General features: G+C 42.1%; 2 protein-coding genes across 3 annotated transcripts; one reads left to right on the top strand and one right to left on the bottom strand.

Moving 5' to 3' along the window:
• Nucleotides 1-820: 820 nt before the first annotated feature.
• Nucleotides 821-6,261, top strand: hmces (5-hydroxymethylcytosine binding, ES cell specific). The gene is made up of 7 exons (XM_014166552.3): nt 821-960; nt 4,260-4,474; nt 4,619-4,762; nt 4,874-5,086; nt 5,347-5,501; nt 5,615-5,804; nt 6,026-6,261. Exons 2-7 carry the CDS (start codon nt 4,286-4,288, stop codon nt 6,224-6,226), a joined length of 1,092 nt encoding a protein of 363 aa, XP_014022027.1. The 5' UTR covers nt 821-960; nt 4,260-4,285; the 3' UTR covers nt 6,227-6,261.
• A 1,493-nt stretch (nt 6,262-7,754) lies between these two features.
• LOC106582926 (ras-related protein rab7) lies at nt 7,755-14,571 on the bottom strand. Of its 2 annotated transcripts, none has more exons than XM_014166554.3 (6): nt 14,208-14,571; nt 10,096-10,158; nt 9,845-9,971; nt 9,496-9,714; nt 9,270-9,398; nt 7,755-8,494 (listed from the first exon to the last, which is right to left on the bottom strand). In XM_014166554.3, the coding sequence occupies exons 2-6, from the start codon at nt 10,146-10,148 to the stop codon at nt 8,399-8,401; spliced, it is 624 nt and encodes a 207-aa protein (XP_014022029.1). In that variant the 5' UTR covers nt 10,149-10,158; nt 14,208-14,571; the 3' UTR covers nt 7,755-8,398. The 2 variants fall into 2 exon arrangements, with proteins under 2 accessions (XP_014022029.1, XP_045561001.1); XM_045705045.2 differs by lacking the exon at nt 14,208-14,571 and adding an exon at nt 10,454-10,474.
• Nucleotides 14,572-15,046: the final 475 nt, after the last annotated feature.

The raw sequence follows: 15,046 nt of genomic DNA on the forward strand, positions 1-15,046 counted from the left end.
GTGCAATTTACTTTCACACTACATAATGTTGCAAAACATTTAACCAACTCAACTGGTCTGGATGAAATGGAGAGAAGGTTGGAGAAGCAACAGTTGTGCTGGAATGCGAACAATATGAGTTGGTTCTGATGGTATGGCGGTAAGATGAGGGTCAAGGACCGGAATGGTCGGTAGTGGAAAGACAGATCATGATACAGAAAGCAGTGGAGTATATAGTAAAGAAAGCATATAGAGGATCAAGGTAGGAAACAAGAGTAATGTGTTGGAGTGGAAAGTGGTGATGGTGTTTGAGACCACAGGTCCTCATTTACACCCCATCTGACTAACCAATGCTGTAGAGAAAGAGGTGGGTGAAGTCAAATTAGCTCGGTTCATTGGAAATGGTAGATTGTTCATATTTTGTGGTAACCAGGGTCAGCAAGAGAAGATTCTGAAAATGCTTAATTATTAATTGGAAGAATATTAAAAGCCATGTCCCAGGTGCTTATTCTAGGTTGAGGGGAGTCATCACTGGGGTCCCAATATATATGTCCATAGATGATATTAAAGAAAATGTGAAGGGAGGAAGAGTCATTGAGGCCAAAAGATTGATCAGTAGGAAAGAGGGTCAAATAAGTGAAAGCTTATCAGTGCTGCTGAGGTTAGAAGGTTTTGCCTGGAAAAGTAAAGATTCCTTAGTTTAAATTTGTCCCATCCCCATTGCGGTGTTTTAAATGTCAAAGAATGGGACATGTAGCTGTACAATGTAAAAGAAGGAAAAGATGTACCAAGATCATGGGCAGATCATGATTGATCGTACATTCCATCACAGTAGGTAGCGACATGCACAACGTTTGTTTGCGTACCGCCACGATATCAGAAGAAGAATAACCATCTGAACGCGCCTTCTGACTTATGCTGCAGTGACTGGCAAGTCGAGACGAAGTCCAGTCCTGAACAACAGAAATTTCACAAACAACGGTAAATCACCACTATGTAAATACTAATATTTGGTTCTCCCATTTTTACCATGCATCGAAAGATTTGTCAGCTATCTGCAGTTGAACCGTGGCTCTGCCTAGGCAGTTAGCCGAAAATAAAGTTGCATGGTTGACTTGGTAGCTAGCAAGCTAAGCTAACAGAGCTAGTTCACGTTACTGGTAGATCGATATAGCTAGCTATTAGCTAATGCTTCTTGAGTCACCTTGGAAAATGTTTAGTTTGTCAGTTCGTATACCCAATACTTTCCAGAAGATACCGAATTTACTGTTACACTTGTTTACACTGAGCTGCACTGTCATTGGGGTCGGAACTAGCCAGCAGATCCAACCCACTTGCTTACAGCTGTACTAGGGTCTGACAGTCTTCCTGTGTAGATTAATGCCATATGTCCACCAGATACATGCATTTTGCCATATGTTGTTTTTGCCAAATGTCTAGCCCACATTTCCTGTACTTCATGTCCTTTGCAAGGCTGCAGAACAGTTTGCAGTATGGAGAATACCATTTCTGCTCTGTTTGACCCAAGCTAATAATTATAACAGATGAAAGTTATTCTCCTATCGACCTAATGGTTTCATAGGGTGACAGAGCTACCAACAGACTGGTGCGCACAACGGCATATTACAATAATCAATCTAGTTTGTTTCTATTCTTGCCAACATCTATAGCAACATTAACAAATTGAACTGGTTGTTCCCATATAGAGTACTGATTTCAAACCACTAGCTTGCTCAGCGTGATGGCATGCTAAATTACACACTGAAAAGTTCTGTGTGTATTAATTTTGTACTGCGTTCTGTTGGCTACCCAAGTATAGTAATGATGAGTTGTCTGTGTCATTCTTACCAGAGATGAATTTCCAGTCATTCAGCCAGTATCTTCTCCTCTCTAACTACACAATTGTCATCATAATTTGGCCTCAGTATAGTGCAACCCCCACCATGGGATACTCATAATGAACTTCCATTTGTACCACTGCACGGTAATGGTAATGCAACTCACGAGTTGAAAATATTGAATGCATGCGGTACACAGAACGCACCGCAGCCTAGTGCGGCATCCCAAACGTAGCGTTGCGGACTGCTCCATTAACAATGAATAACTTCCGCCGGAGCGCAAAGAGTTTGATGTATCTGGTGGACATGAAGCTAAATAGGAATAACCCCCATTTTTTTCAAAATTCGCCTAAAATGTCATACCCAAATTTAACTGCCTGTAGCTCAGGCCCTGAAGCAAGGATATGCATTTTCTTGGTACTATTTGAAAGGAAATCCTTTGAAGTTTGTGGAAATGTGAATTAATGTAGGAGAATATAACACAATAGATCTCGTAGAAGAAAATACAAAGATTATTCTTTTTTTTCTACCACCATCTTTGAAATGCAACAGAAAGGTCCCAAATTTAGCCATAACTCTGGTTGAAATTCCGATGGTGTCCACAAGATGGCAGCAGTGTATGTGCAAAGTTTCAGACAGATAACTTGAAGTATGAGCAAACTACATGACATTTAGTGTGAAGTCACCCAGGTACATTTGGGCAAATCATGAAGGAGATATTCACATTACATTTTTCAGCAAGAATATCGTCAAATCTGTATACTTGGACTTTGATTTAGCTTTTCCAGTATTAGTAGCCATATTATAAGTTCAACATTTGCGAAACACCCAGTTTTCATAACTCTCCATATTCTTAGAATTTTTGTCCAAAAGAAAAAGGCTTGCTGTCGCACAAGGTTAGCAGCAACATTTTGCGACATTTACTGGGTTTCCTCTCATTGGCTATCTAGCTAGCTTTGTTTGACCCCGATTGGTGCTTATTTGACAAAGTTACAGTCAATCAAGTGAAGACCGCCAACGTCGTCGGTGTGCCATGAAGGCGTCGCTCTCTGACCAAATTTGGTGTCCTATAGGATATACTACACTCCTAATGATATAGTGAAGTCTGGTTACATTCTAGGATCTCTGAGGAATAAATACGAATGTTATTTGACTGGTTGAAACAACGTTTAGGGTTAGGTTTTCACAGATTCCTGTGACGAGTGCAAATACAAAATCGATCGTGCGTGCCATATGGACCTTTTTTAGGATATGAAAAATGATTTTTATCTAACAAAACTTCATGTTATCTCTGGGACCCTTTGGATGATAAATCAGTGCAAGATTTCAGAATGTAAGTACACGTTTCACCTTCAGAGGTGAATTTATCAAACCTATCGCGGTGAAAAAAGTGTTTTGTTAGGAGCCCTCAAACAATAGCATGGCATTTTTTTTCAGTAATAGCAGTTATATTAACAAGAATTTAGGCTTTCAGCTGATATAAGACACTTGTATGTACCGACATTTGTTGTTTCTCTAAAATCTGCGATCGTGTCACACGGAGCCAAATTATTTACAACTGTCCCGTTGACGGGACGCCTATCCCTAAGAAGTTTAAGACACTGTGGAGCCGGTGCAAGATAATGGCTTGGAAAACGTACCTCAATCCAGGGGTAAGAAATGCGTTGTAATATGAATTGTTACATTAACCCAACTGTTAAACCGAGAAGATTGAACAGCAGTCGTTCAATCTTCCCTGTGTAACAGCTGGGTTAATAGTACAATTCGGAGTATGTTGCATTTATCATCCCTGGATTAAGGTACGTTTTCCGAGCCACATCTCGAGACAGCTCTGCTGTGTCTTAACCTATACATGAAGCCTGTCCGACCCTAGTGCATCTGTAAGCAAGCAGGTCGGATCTGCTAGCTAGGTTCAGAAAGCAATCATGGTTACATTAAGACAAGATATTGGTCGGAAAACGTACCTGGGGTGTCACTGTACTGCAAATTGTACCTCTATCCACAATGGTCTATCGAGATTGATATACTGCTAGTTTTCCTGGGAAACTGCCCATTCCGTCCTCATACTAGCTAGCAATAGCCACAGCAGCCATTATGGAATGTTGCGTTGAACAACAAAAAACTGATTGGCTGATACTGCCATTCCATAATGGCTCCGGTGGCTACTGCTAGCTAGCATGTTTTCTGGGAAAACGAGCAGTTTTTAAATATTCTCGATGTATCGTTGTGGAAATTGGTCAAATTTGGAGTACAGTGGCATATGTCATCCCTGCATTGAGGTACATTTTCCGACCCATATCTCGCACTGGCAAGATAATGTTACCATGATTGCGTTCCGACCCCAGTTCAGCCCAGTGTAAACAAGCGCAATGGTAGGGTCGGTATCTACTGGCAAACCCAATGCATGCATTTCATGACTGCATGTTGTTGTTATTTCATCAGTCTGCACTGGGACTACTGGGCTGACGATGTGCGGGAGGACTGCATGCACCCTGGCGGCAGATGAAGTCAGCCGCGCCTCCCAGTACAGAGACCGAGGAGGGCAGCGTCGACAGCCAAGGTGGAAAGACGGAGATTCTGATAAGTACCGACCTTCCTACAACAAGAGCCCCCAGTCTTTGAGCCCAGTCTTGTTGTCCCAAAGACATTTTGTTAAGGTAAGTATAGTTGTGCAACTGAAGCAGATCAACTGATCCTGGCCAGGGTGGCTGGATGTTTATTTGTAGCGTCATTTGCGCCCTGCCTGGAGGAAAATATTTGTGTATTAACCAGATGGTCCCCATCCAACCCTTTTCTCTCAGAATGCCCCAGTGGATGAATGTGTGCTGGCAGCGATGCGTTGGGGCCTGGTGCCTGCCTGGTTCAGGGAGAATGACCCAAACAAGATGCAGTACAGCACCAACAACTGTCGCAGTGAGAGCCTGCTAGAGAAAAAGTCCTATAAGGTGTGGAGTGAGTTTGATTAATCTCCACATGAAATGCACATGGCTCATTATCAACAGGGACAGCGTGCATCCCTGTGTATTAGGGAATGTTTGTGTACTATTTCGTTTCAGGATCCGCTGTTGAAAGGACAGCGCTGTGTCATCCTGGCTGATGGCTTTTATGAATGGAGGAGGCAGGAGAAAGACAAGCAGCCCTTCTTCATCTATTTCCCCCAGACTCAAGGACCTGCTCATGTGAAAACAGAGGAGCAGGATGAGGGGACACCCTGTAAGGAGGATCCACAGACATGCACTTTTGAGGAAGGCTCTGTAGACCAGAAAGGGGTGAGCTGCTGACACACATGGACCATGCATCACTGAGCAAACACAGAAAACTGACGACATTCAGAGTAAGATGCTTGAGTCTGATTACACTGATATCCCCCATCCTCTTCCCTTTTTTTCCCCCCTCAAAAACACCCTTTTTGACTCCATTCAGACCCATTTGTGGTCTTTCTCAGTTTTTAGTCTGCAGTAATGAAATAATGTGAGCATTGCCTTTTGACCATATATACCTTGCCTATTTGTGTGTGTGTCTTGTGTAGGAGGACAAAGGAGACCGTGAGTGGAGAGGATGGCGGTTGCTGACCATTGCAGGACTGTTTGACTGCTGGACTCCCCCTAGTGGTGGAGATCCCCTCTACACCTACACTGTGATCACTGTGGATGCATCCCCTAATCTTCAAGGCATCCATGACCGGTAAGGGCCTCAGTCTCAAGCATTACTCTCTCTTTGAGTAAATTGAGTATGTTCTGTGTATATGAGAGTTTGTGTATGATGTAGAATTACCAATGATTGTGATTGACATACAGGATGCCAGCGATTCTCGATGGAGAGGAGGAGGTCAGAAAATGGCTGGATTTTGGTGAGGTGAAGTCATTAGATGCCCTTAAATTGCTTCAGTCCAAAAATACACTGACCTTTCACCCCGTCTCCTCATTTGTCAACAACTCTCGAAACAACTCCCCTGAGTGCCTGCAGCCAGTGGATCCTCAAGCTAAGGTACAACAGCTTGACCTCACTACATACCCATATTTGAGATGTCTGATGATGTTCCAATCATTGAATATCTCAGGATCATTAGAAAGGTGGTCCCAGACTGAACACTTCACATATTTACTCAAAATCTAGATTTAAAACCTAAAGAGAAAATGTATAATTGGCTCCATACCATACTACTTGTTCCTCCCTGCCTTCACTTACCCCCTCATCACCTTCCCCAGGAGCCCAAGCTTTCAGCCAGCAGTAAGATGATGATGGGCTGGCTGAAGAGCAGCACGGACCCCAAGAGGAAAGAGTCAGACACTGGGGAAGTCAAACAGGAGGGGCACCCAATAGAGACCAGGCCTAAGAAGCAGCTGAAGCCTGCAGGGCCTCTCCAACAGTGGCTGCAGGGAGCCAATAAGAAACCCAGGACCAACTGAGTGGGACAGAAACATTGACTGACTGAAGAGAGAAAGGAACAGATTGAAAAATGTAGGCCTCATTGTCTTGATATTGTGGTGTGTTGATTGATGTGGAAGAGAGGAAATGGTTTCTGATTATTGTTATATCTGTCTGGTATTGGTTAAAGATAGTTATCTTTTCGATGGGTTCTGTCATGTGTCCGCCTTCGAAAGTGACCAATTCTGACATTTCTGTACGAGCACTAGACCGAAGAATAGAAATACAGAGTGCCCCCATGCAAAACTAAAACTGTCAATGTATTCCCAAGAGTATACTATTGATTATATACTGAGCAAAAATATAAACCCAACAGTTTCAAAGATTCTACTGAGTTAGATCATAGAAGGAAATCAGTCAATTCAAATAAATTCATTAAGACCTAATCTATGGATTTCACATGACTGGGCAGGGGCACAGCCCTGGAAAGGTGTAGGTCCACCCAATCAGAAGGAGTATTTCCCCACAAAAGGGATGTATTACAGACAGAAATACTCTTCAGCCCTCAGCTGTGTAATGATCATGCTGTTTAATCAGCTTCTTGATATGCCATGCCTGTCAGGTGGATGGATTAGCCAGGCTGTTTCACATCCGGCCGTGATGGGGAGTCCCGTAGGGCGGCGCACAATTGGCCCAGCATCGTCCAGATTTGGCCATCATTTTAAATAATAATTTAACTGACTTGCCTGGTTAAATGAAATAAAACAATCTTGGCAAAGGAGAAATGCTCACTAACAGGATGTAAACAAATTTGTGTACAACAATTGAGAGAAATAAGCTTTTTCTGCATATGGAACATTTCTGGGATCTTTTATTTCAGCTCATGAAACATGGGACGTTTATATTTTTGTTCAGTGTAGTAAAACTGTATGAGCCTTGATAGTCACCTATGCTTTACATGTTCTCCTTGCAGAAACACACTTTCTTTATTCAATGACTATCAGTTCCTTGAAACCCAAAGACATTTTCAAAATGTAGATGTAGTCATTTTATTAATATGATTAATGCTAACAGATTTCCCCTGTATTTTTTGTGTAATTTAAATAAAAAGTTGTGTTCTCGGTCCTCTGATGCAATTCAAATTCTAAACATAGTAATAACAGTATACAGACACAAGATCTGATCAGTTAAAAGAAATATCAAGCACTTATCAAATCATTTGCCACCTGAGCTATCAGCAGACATGGAAACTGACAACATGCATGGTTTTTGCCTACGCAAAACAATTAACAGACTTAAAGATTTGCACATAAAGTCTTGCAACAGTGGCCAGTGTAAAAATAAGACAAGAGGCAATAACTACTAACGAGTCATATTTATATGCTTGAAAAATCTGTTCCCTCCCCCAGCTGTATCAGATAGGACGTCCTCCCCTTGTGTCAGGTCGCAGAATGATGACAACAATTTGCTGCTTGACCTTCCCCATTGAGAAACAAAGCATGTGTAGGGCAGTTAGGGGACATCACTGAAGTTGGGGAGCAGAGTTAAAATCCACACTGCCTCTTCAGCCTCGACTTAAAATGTTTTTTTTTTTTAATTGTGGCTCCAAAATGAGGTGTCAAACAGGATTTTAATAAGTCTACATGACAAAGTGCAAAAAAATGCCTTGAACAACACACTCATATGTTGGACTTGCTAGTTCACTTCCAAGACAATTAACACATGTATCTTTGGGCAGTACATTGGCATGACACACACACATATATATATATAAATTACTCATTCTGATCCTTCACAACCTCCTCTACCACTGGAACTAAGCCCCCCCCCTTTAAAATGTCAGGATTTTATTTCTGTATGTATGCGTGTGAGGTTGGGTGGTGCCATGGAAACAATGGTGTCTATAAAAAGGTATTTGCGTCATGAGACAGTTAAGGGGGAAATACTAAGCAGATATCAGGTTAATAAATGCTCTAATATCCATCTGGGTGTTCTTTGGGCTTGGAGACTTATTCTGAGAGTAAGTGTGTGATGTGTACACTGGGGTGTGAGTGCAGCATGTGTGTAAAGTATACTTTCCGAGCGGAACTCGCATCTACGAAGGCCAGTGATAATATTGGGCAAAGGGGAGCACACAGTGGGGCATAGGGGTTAGACAAGGCAAGACAGGGTAGCAGGGCCGACCGTTGTGCCCCAGTAAGTCTGCTAGGTTCTCAGCAGCTGCAGGCCTCCGCTGATGGCTTGGAACGTTCGTTCCTGTCCAGCTTTATCGGTTCAGGGAACTCATTGTACAACTCCACCTCTGTCTCCTAAAGGGAGAAAAAGACGAGATGGCGTTAAGCTTTTTGTGTGACTTCCAACATGCATGGAAATGAAGACGTTAATACAACAACTTGGGGAGTAACAGAAAAACATTTTAGAGACTCAACAAAGCTCCACCAACTCAAGGTCATGGAGAGAATTCTGTTGGAAGAATGTTGTACGTTTCTTCATAACGCCTAAACTGAAATCAAAATAGACTGATCCACCCTCAATAGACCGCATTCTCTCCAACAAGGGTGTAGGGAGCCACTCATATCTTATGGACCTGCCCCAAAATCGAAACTTACTAACGAGAAATAAGATCTAACATTGGAAATATAATGGGATTTGACATAAAACAAACATTAATTTCTTTGTACTTGGGTGAAATACCTGATAACTTACACAATAGAGAAAAGTACCTCTTGAAGGTCCTACTGGCAGCCAGTAAAAAGGCTATCACTGGGAAATGGCTACAAAAAGACCCTCCCACAGTGACAATGGATAGACATTATAAAAGAAATACACCACATGGAGCTTGGCTTTAAGAACACAAGAGAGAGGTCAGGAATACTGGGAAAAATGGGTTTTGTACTTGGAAAAAGGTCTAATTCAAAGACGTCAATGTAACTAATATGATGAAGGCATGATGTGCACTGTAACTGCCAGTTCTTTTACTTTATTGGTACCTTGTGTTCCTCAATAAAAACAAAGTATAAAAATACTGTCAATACACACACGGCATTCAGCTAAGCTCTCATAAGCTCCCTTCTGACCCCCTACCTGTTTAAGAGCATTGCGTGCGATAGTCTGGAAAGCCTGTTCAACGTTGATGGCCTCCTTTGCGCTGGTCTCGAAGTAGGGGATGTTGTTCTTGCTCTGACACCAGGCCTGTGCTCGTTTAGTCGTCACCTGTCAGATACAGACAAAAAGCAGCCGTCATTCTCTGAAGGGACACAAGCTACTTACTGTCAGATGCTCCGGTCTCAAACGCTACATCTGGATCCACCTGTCTGTTCTCCAGGTCAATCTTGTTGCCTAGCACCACAAAGGGGAAGTTCTCGGGGTCTCGGGGGCTGGCCTGGATCAGGAACTCGTCCCTCCAGCTGTCTAGGGTCTTGAAGGTGTTGGGGGCGGTCACGTCAAACACCAGCACGCAACAGTCTGCCCCGCGGTAGAACGCCACGCCCAGAGACTGGAACCTCTCCTGCCCCGCTGTGTCCCAGATCTGTGACAGAGCACAGGGGAGGGGCATACATGTTTATGAAGAACAATAAAATATAGGCCTACCCATTGACCTGTACTTCAGCACAGCACTTGTGACGTGGAGTAACTTGATCGAATCCCTTCCCCGGTACCTGCATGGTGACAAGCCTGTCGTCCACCATCACTTCTTTCGTCAGGAAATCAGCTCCAATTGTGGCTTTGTACTGGTTACTGAACTTCTTATTCACATACTGGTTCATCAGGGACGTCTTCCCAACTCTGACGAGATAGATTCAGGTCAGCAACAGATATGACAGAGTGATTGGTAAACAAATATATTTTGTAACCTTCTATGATAACAGAGAAGAAGTGTAAGTGGCTGTGCAAGGTACAGGACACTCACCCAGAGTCTCCCAGGATGATTACTTTAAGTAGTACTTTCTTCCTAGACGTCATTGTGCCACAGCTGGGGAAATAGAAGGGGCACTCAATTAGAATGGTGGACTGACCATGTAGCATGGCTAACATTACCTTCACATGATCATCCTCATTGTTACCATGATAAACACAGTATAAAAGCAGCCTATAAACCCAGGCACACAGTCTATAAAGCATGCTGCCTGTGTCCCCCCCCCAGGGTTAAAAAGCAATGCTGTTTATGCTCTATGACGCAGGTAATATTATAATAGGCAACTACTGCAAATACTATAACACGTCGTTGTGCCACGGACTACTTTGACCAGCTGCCAGCTCACCCTCACCGTAGTCATGTGGTCCAAAGCTAGTTGTCCAGTCATGGGGATTACGACACAGAGACATTCAGGAACACATGTAGGCTATACACATCAACACACATAACAGGAGGCCAAAGGTCAAACATTATACCACCTGTCTGTCAATCAAATGTGAAACCACGGCCCGTTAAAAGTTGTGATTGGCATCTGGCACAGTGTGTGTTGAAATGCTCTGAGTAGGAATAGTTCTGGGAATGTAACCAAGTACAGTTTGTCCCTCACTAAATAAGAAACAACAAAACAGACTACTTTTTAAAACTCTGCCTTCCCCTCCATCATGTTCCTCTATTTTCACTTGTACAGGACACAGGTTTGGGAGAGGAACGTAGGCTTAACGTAAACCAGAAACGTTTCAACATGTGAAGGCCAGTTAAGAGACTTGATCCACAGACAGAGAGAGAGAGAGTGGAATACACTATTCTTGTTGATAAAGCATCTCTTGCTCTCACTGACCAACATTCTCTTAACAGCATCACCAGATCTACCCCAAATAACAAATTCACAACATTTAGGCTAGGTAAGGCTGCCGTGCAGAGCAATCATTAGCACTGGTTCTCTCTGTCAAGGGGCCTCACCCATAATGGTTACCCCAGCATTGAAACAAAGCAACCTTCATTTCAACTTAAATTTATTTCAAGCAACACAAAGTGACAATGAGGGTCCTCTTAAGAATTCTGCATTGACGGTAATATAATGTGCCGTTCAGAGGGTGGGACATCAACTATAAGGAAAGTTAAGACTAGACAGAAGCAGCATACAGGAGCTCATAAAAACGTGACTTTACTCTCAGAAAGCAAAAACCATCTTAAATCAGTTCAAGTAACTGACACCAATTTATAGGAACTCGTCAGGCATTACTAATCAATCACTGATATCGCCAAACTTTATAAATACTGCACCCTCAACTTTAAAACTCCTTTGCTAGTTAAACAATCATGTAATTAAGAAAGTTGCTGGAAAGAAACAAATGATTGTTTTATTGAATAGGATATCATTGCTACTTAACGTGGATCCAAGTTCAGTTTTGAGATCCACTGGCGTCGGAACTGTGACAACCTCTCCCTGCTTTGCTCGATGGGATATGTAGTGATTTTGCCAACACAGCCAGCTGAGTACACAGTCTTGTACCCTTAACCTTCTTAAATCTGACTTTATTTATTGAGTAATCAAGCAAAGTCACAAGTTAATTGACACGAGAAAACTCAAGAAAATAGCAACTCTACAGAGTGCAATGACCACAATGAATGGCTAAATTACTTCTGGACACGAAGGGTCCACGGAACTCCTCCTCATCACTATATTCCGATCCTTAAAAGTAACGACATACAGTATCAGTTCCATTATTGGTTTCACAGTAAAATGGTGTTGGTTCCAAAAGAATCTGCAGACAAGCATGGAAAACACCAGGATAGTATTGATTCCCTATGACTGACTGGTTGATAAAGATCATGGAATAAGGAAACAAGCTATCAGGAGAGGCCAGAAACATGATGACATAGGCAGCCTAAATTTCAAAACAAGCCAGGCTCTTAAATGCATTTTCATTGCTGCAGTTCTTGCACAAGCAGTCAGTTACTCAGTGTCTCAGTGTCTCATACTATCCTCAATAGTAACAAAAGGTTGCACAGTCAACGTCCACTCCCTCTGCCCTTTCATTTCAATCATGGGCTATTGAAAGCAAAGGGAGCCAACACTGGACCTAAACAGGACCATGTAGTTTGCATTAGGCTAAGCTTTGAGTACTGAGTCCAACATTTGCTTAGAGCACACAAACAAATACTACAGCATGCCAAACAATTAAACTCTAATGTGAATATTTTCCTGAGCATTGTATTAACACAGACTAAATGGGTATAATACAGTTATTTGGTGTAATATAGTACAGCAAAGTCAAACTGAACTCGTTTTTCAATTTGTCAGTAAATTGCATCACAGGGCCTTGCATCTAGGAACCCAGACCTGGGACGTAGACAAGTGATCCATTAGACCACTCGATTATGAGGGTGGAAGATTGATACATGGTGGCAAAATAGGCATAACCTCAGTCTGAACAATTAAATTAAGCATTATATAACTTTTTTCCATTTCTAACATTAATAGGGCAGTTCTTGGTCTGGCTGGCTGCAACCCATGACATTCATGAGAGTTGGGTCACATGGTTCTCTAGAAAACAACACCAATAATGATTTATTGCTTAGTGCTACCCGGATCCTTGGGACATCCATACCCTTTCCTAACCCTTACCTTAACCGTTTTAAATTTGAACTAAATTGGGGTGACGTCCCAAAGATCCCGTTTAGACTATTAATTTGTCGGATTGTGTAGCAAAACATTTGGTCTGTTGCATAACGGAAACCATTTACTTCAAATGTGAAACGTTTTGCAACCAAAACAATTTATAGTGGACAAATTCCAGTAGGTTCTTCCCCGTTTCGTTATGTTTGCTTCATAGAATAAACGCGTAATGATTTCTGTTGCAAAAGTTTTGCAATTGCAACAGATGAAACGTTTTGCAATGGAATTCGACTAATGAATACACCCCTAGTTGGCCAACTAGATTAGCTAATGTTTACTAGTTGCTAGCATAGTCATAGTACTAGGCTAGCTAGCTACCTAATGATTACAGATGAGCACATCATACAACACTAACGTTAGCTATTTTACCAACCAGGTTAGCTAAATTGACTAGCATGACAGCTCTAGCTGAACTCTGGATAAACTGTCTGCTTGTTTGCTAATGCTAACGTTCACTATTATATTACATAGCCGGTATCATATAATTAGAATACTCTAATTTAATAGGATCTTTATAGACGGGTTGGTAGTTAAACAAAACTGACACGGTCCTGACTATTGGACGAAACAGACAGGGTTGGCTTAGATTGTTGACAACATGTAAACTATATTTACTTTCAAAATGTTTATTGAAAACAAATACATTTGCACTATGAACACTTGTCTCAAATTTACAGATGTTTGTTAACTAGCTAGCGAAAGTCAAACACCTCAAAACAAAACATGGTATCAATAAGAAGATACAATGGGACAGCTTCTTGTCATTGTTGCTATAGCTTCTTGTCATTGTTGCTATAGCTTCTTGTCATTGTTGTTATAGCTTCTTGTCATTGTTGCTATAGCTTCTTGTCATTGTTGCTATCTGACGGTTATCAGAATCATAACACAATTTCCGGCCACATCGATGCGCGCGCATACTTGACGTGACGTAGTCAACCAACCGGAGTTGAGTAAGTTTAGTCAGCTAACTTCACCCCTGAAGGGCCTAGCTAGTAAGTTAGCTGGCTAATATTAGTTATTTCTAGCTAGAACATAGCTTAGCTATCTATACGTGTACAGAGCCATGAATTTAGAAACGTAATACTAAACAGTTACATGGCTCTGGACGCATACTGTTAACGCAGACATTAGCCAACTAGCTAGCAACGCCATTTGACATGTAACTTAACGTTAGCTAGCTAGCTAACTAACTAACTGCACAGTGAATTGGGACAGAACTATAGATTGAGTAACACACAGAGTAGAGAAACATTCGTTACCTAGCTGACTTTAAACAGTGCACAGTGGGTGGCTAACGTTAGTGCCCAACGCGGGGACAATCGACCCGTTAGCTAGCTCAGTACTTGGTCTCTTCTTACTAGCAGGCTAATTGGTAAACATTAAAAAAACATTACTGCACAAAAAGAATACCGGCTACAATCCTTACCTTGATCAACCCGAACTAAGGGATGGTATATTAAAGAATGTCAAAATGGGCCTTTCGTCCTGCTGGATGAAAAACAGATGAATTCAATTTTGTCTGTCTGCCCCCAACCTAGGCTAGCTGCATAGCTAGTTAGTTGCCGAGATCGGACGGAAACTGTCTGGTGCCACCAGTGGTGGTTAGTTGCAGTCAGAACGCACGTCTCTTTAATTATAATGCAATACTACTAGGTGGCCGCCTGTGTTTCCAAAGTAAGATAAATTATTAAGCGAAAGGAATCTCTGCTTGTTTACTTGAAGAGGGCCTATTTCTTTATATTTCAGTCTCTTGTCACTTCCTCCAAAACAACGGTGTCAGCGATCTTTGACATCAGATGTTCGTGAAGACACGCCCTAAACCCGGCCCTCTTTGTATTCTGGTTTATTTTCAGGTCCGTGCAATTAGGATTAATGGGACGTTCCCACCCCCATTGAAATTGAAATTTAAAATGGTTAGGGTAAGGGTAGAGGTTCGATTAGGGACGTCCCAAGGACCTCGGAAAGCTCTGACCATTATTTTCATCAACAACAACATTTGTTCAGACAGCTAGCTATAGGCATTATGCAAATTGTTAAAATTTGAATTTGATCATGTTGTGTGCTGAAGGCATCTGCCAAGAGTTCTGTATCTTTATGCCACTGCCTGCCTGGTTCTAGCAATGCACTGGCTCTGTCCCCTCAATCTTTGTCAGAAATGGGATCATCCTGCAGTCTCTTGGGCTTTTGTTGGAAGTGGGCATCTGTTCATAGTGGGGTTTATGCATGGTTCGCCTCTCAAGAGAGGGGGAATAATGTTTTCCCTGC

This window comes from Salmo salar, chromosome 22, assembly GCF_965601325.2.
Source record: "Salmo salar chromosome 22, fSalSal1, whole genome shotgun sequence".
NCBI classification, from domain to species: Eukaryota; Metazoa; Chordata; class Actinopteri; order Salmoniformes; family Salmonidae; genus Salmo; species Salmo salar.

What these genes read in the sequence shown, in the direction of transcription:
- LOC106582926 (XM_014166554.3), bottom strand. Translation starts at nt 10,148, where the DNA reads ATGACGTCTAGGAAGAAAGTACTACTTAAAGTAATCATCCTGGGAGAC. An exon ending in ATCATCCTGGGAGACTCTGG is followed by an intron (nt 9,972 to 10,095) that starts GTGAGTGTCCTG and finishes CTATCTCGTCAG; the next exon opens with AGTTGGGAAGACGTCCCTGA. An exon ending in CACGCAATGCTCTTAAACAG is followed by an intron (nt 8,495 to 9,269) that starts GTAGGGGGTCAG and finishes TTCTCCCTTTAG; the next exon opens with GAGACAGAGGTGGAGTTGTA.
- hmces (XM_014166552.3), top strand. Translation starts at nt 4,286, where the DNA reads ATGTGCGGGAGGACTGCATGCACCCTGGCGGCAGATGAAGTCAGCCGC. An exon ending in TAGAGAAAAAGTCCTATAAG is followed by an intron (nt 4,763 to 4,873) that starts GTGTGGAGTGAG and finishes ATTTCGTTTCAG; the next exon opens with GATCCGCTGTTGAAAGGACA. An exon ending in CAGTGGATCCTCAAGCTAAG is followed by an intron (nt 5,805 to 6,025) that starts GTACAACAGCTT and finishes CACCTTCCCCAG; the next exon opens with GAGCCCAAGCTTTCAGCCAG.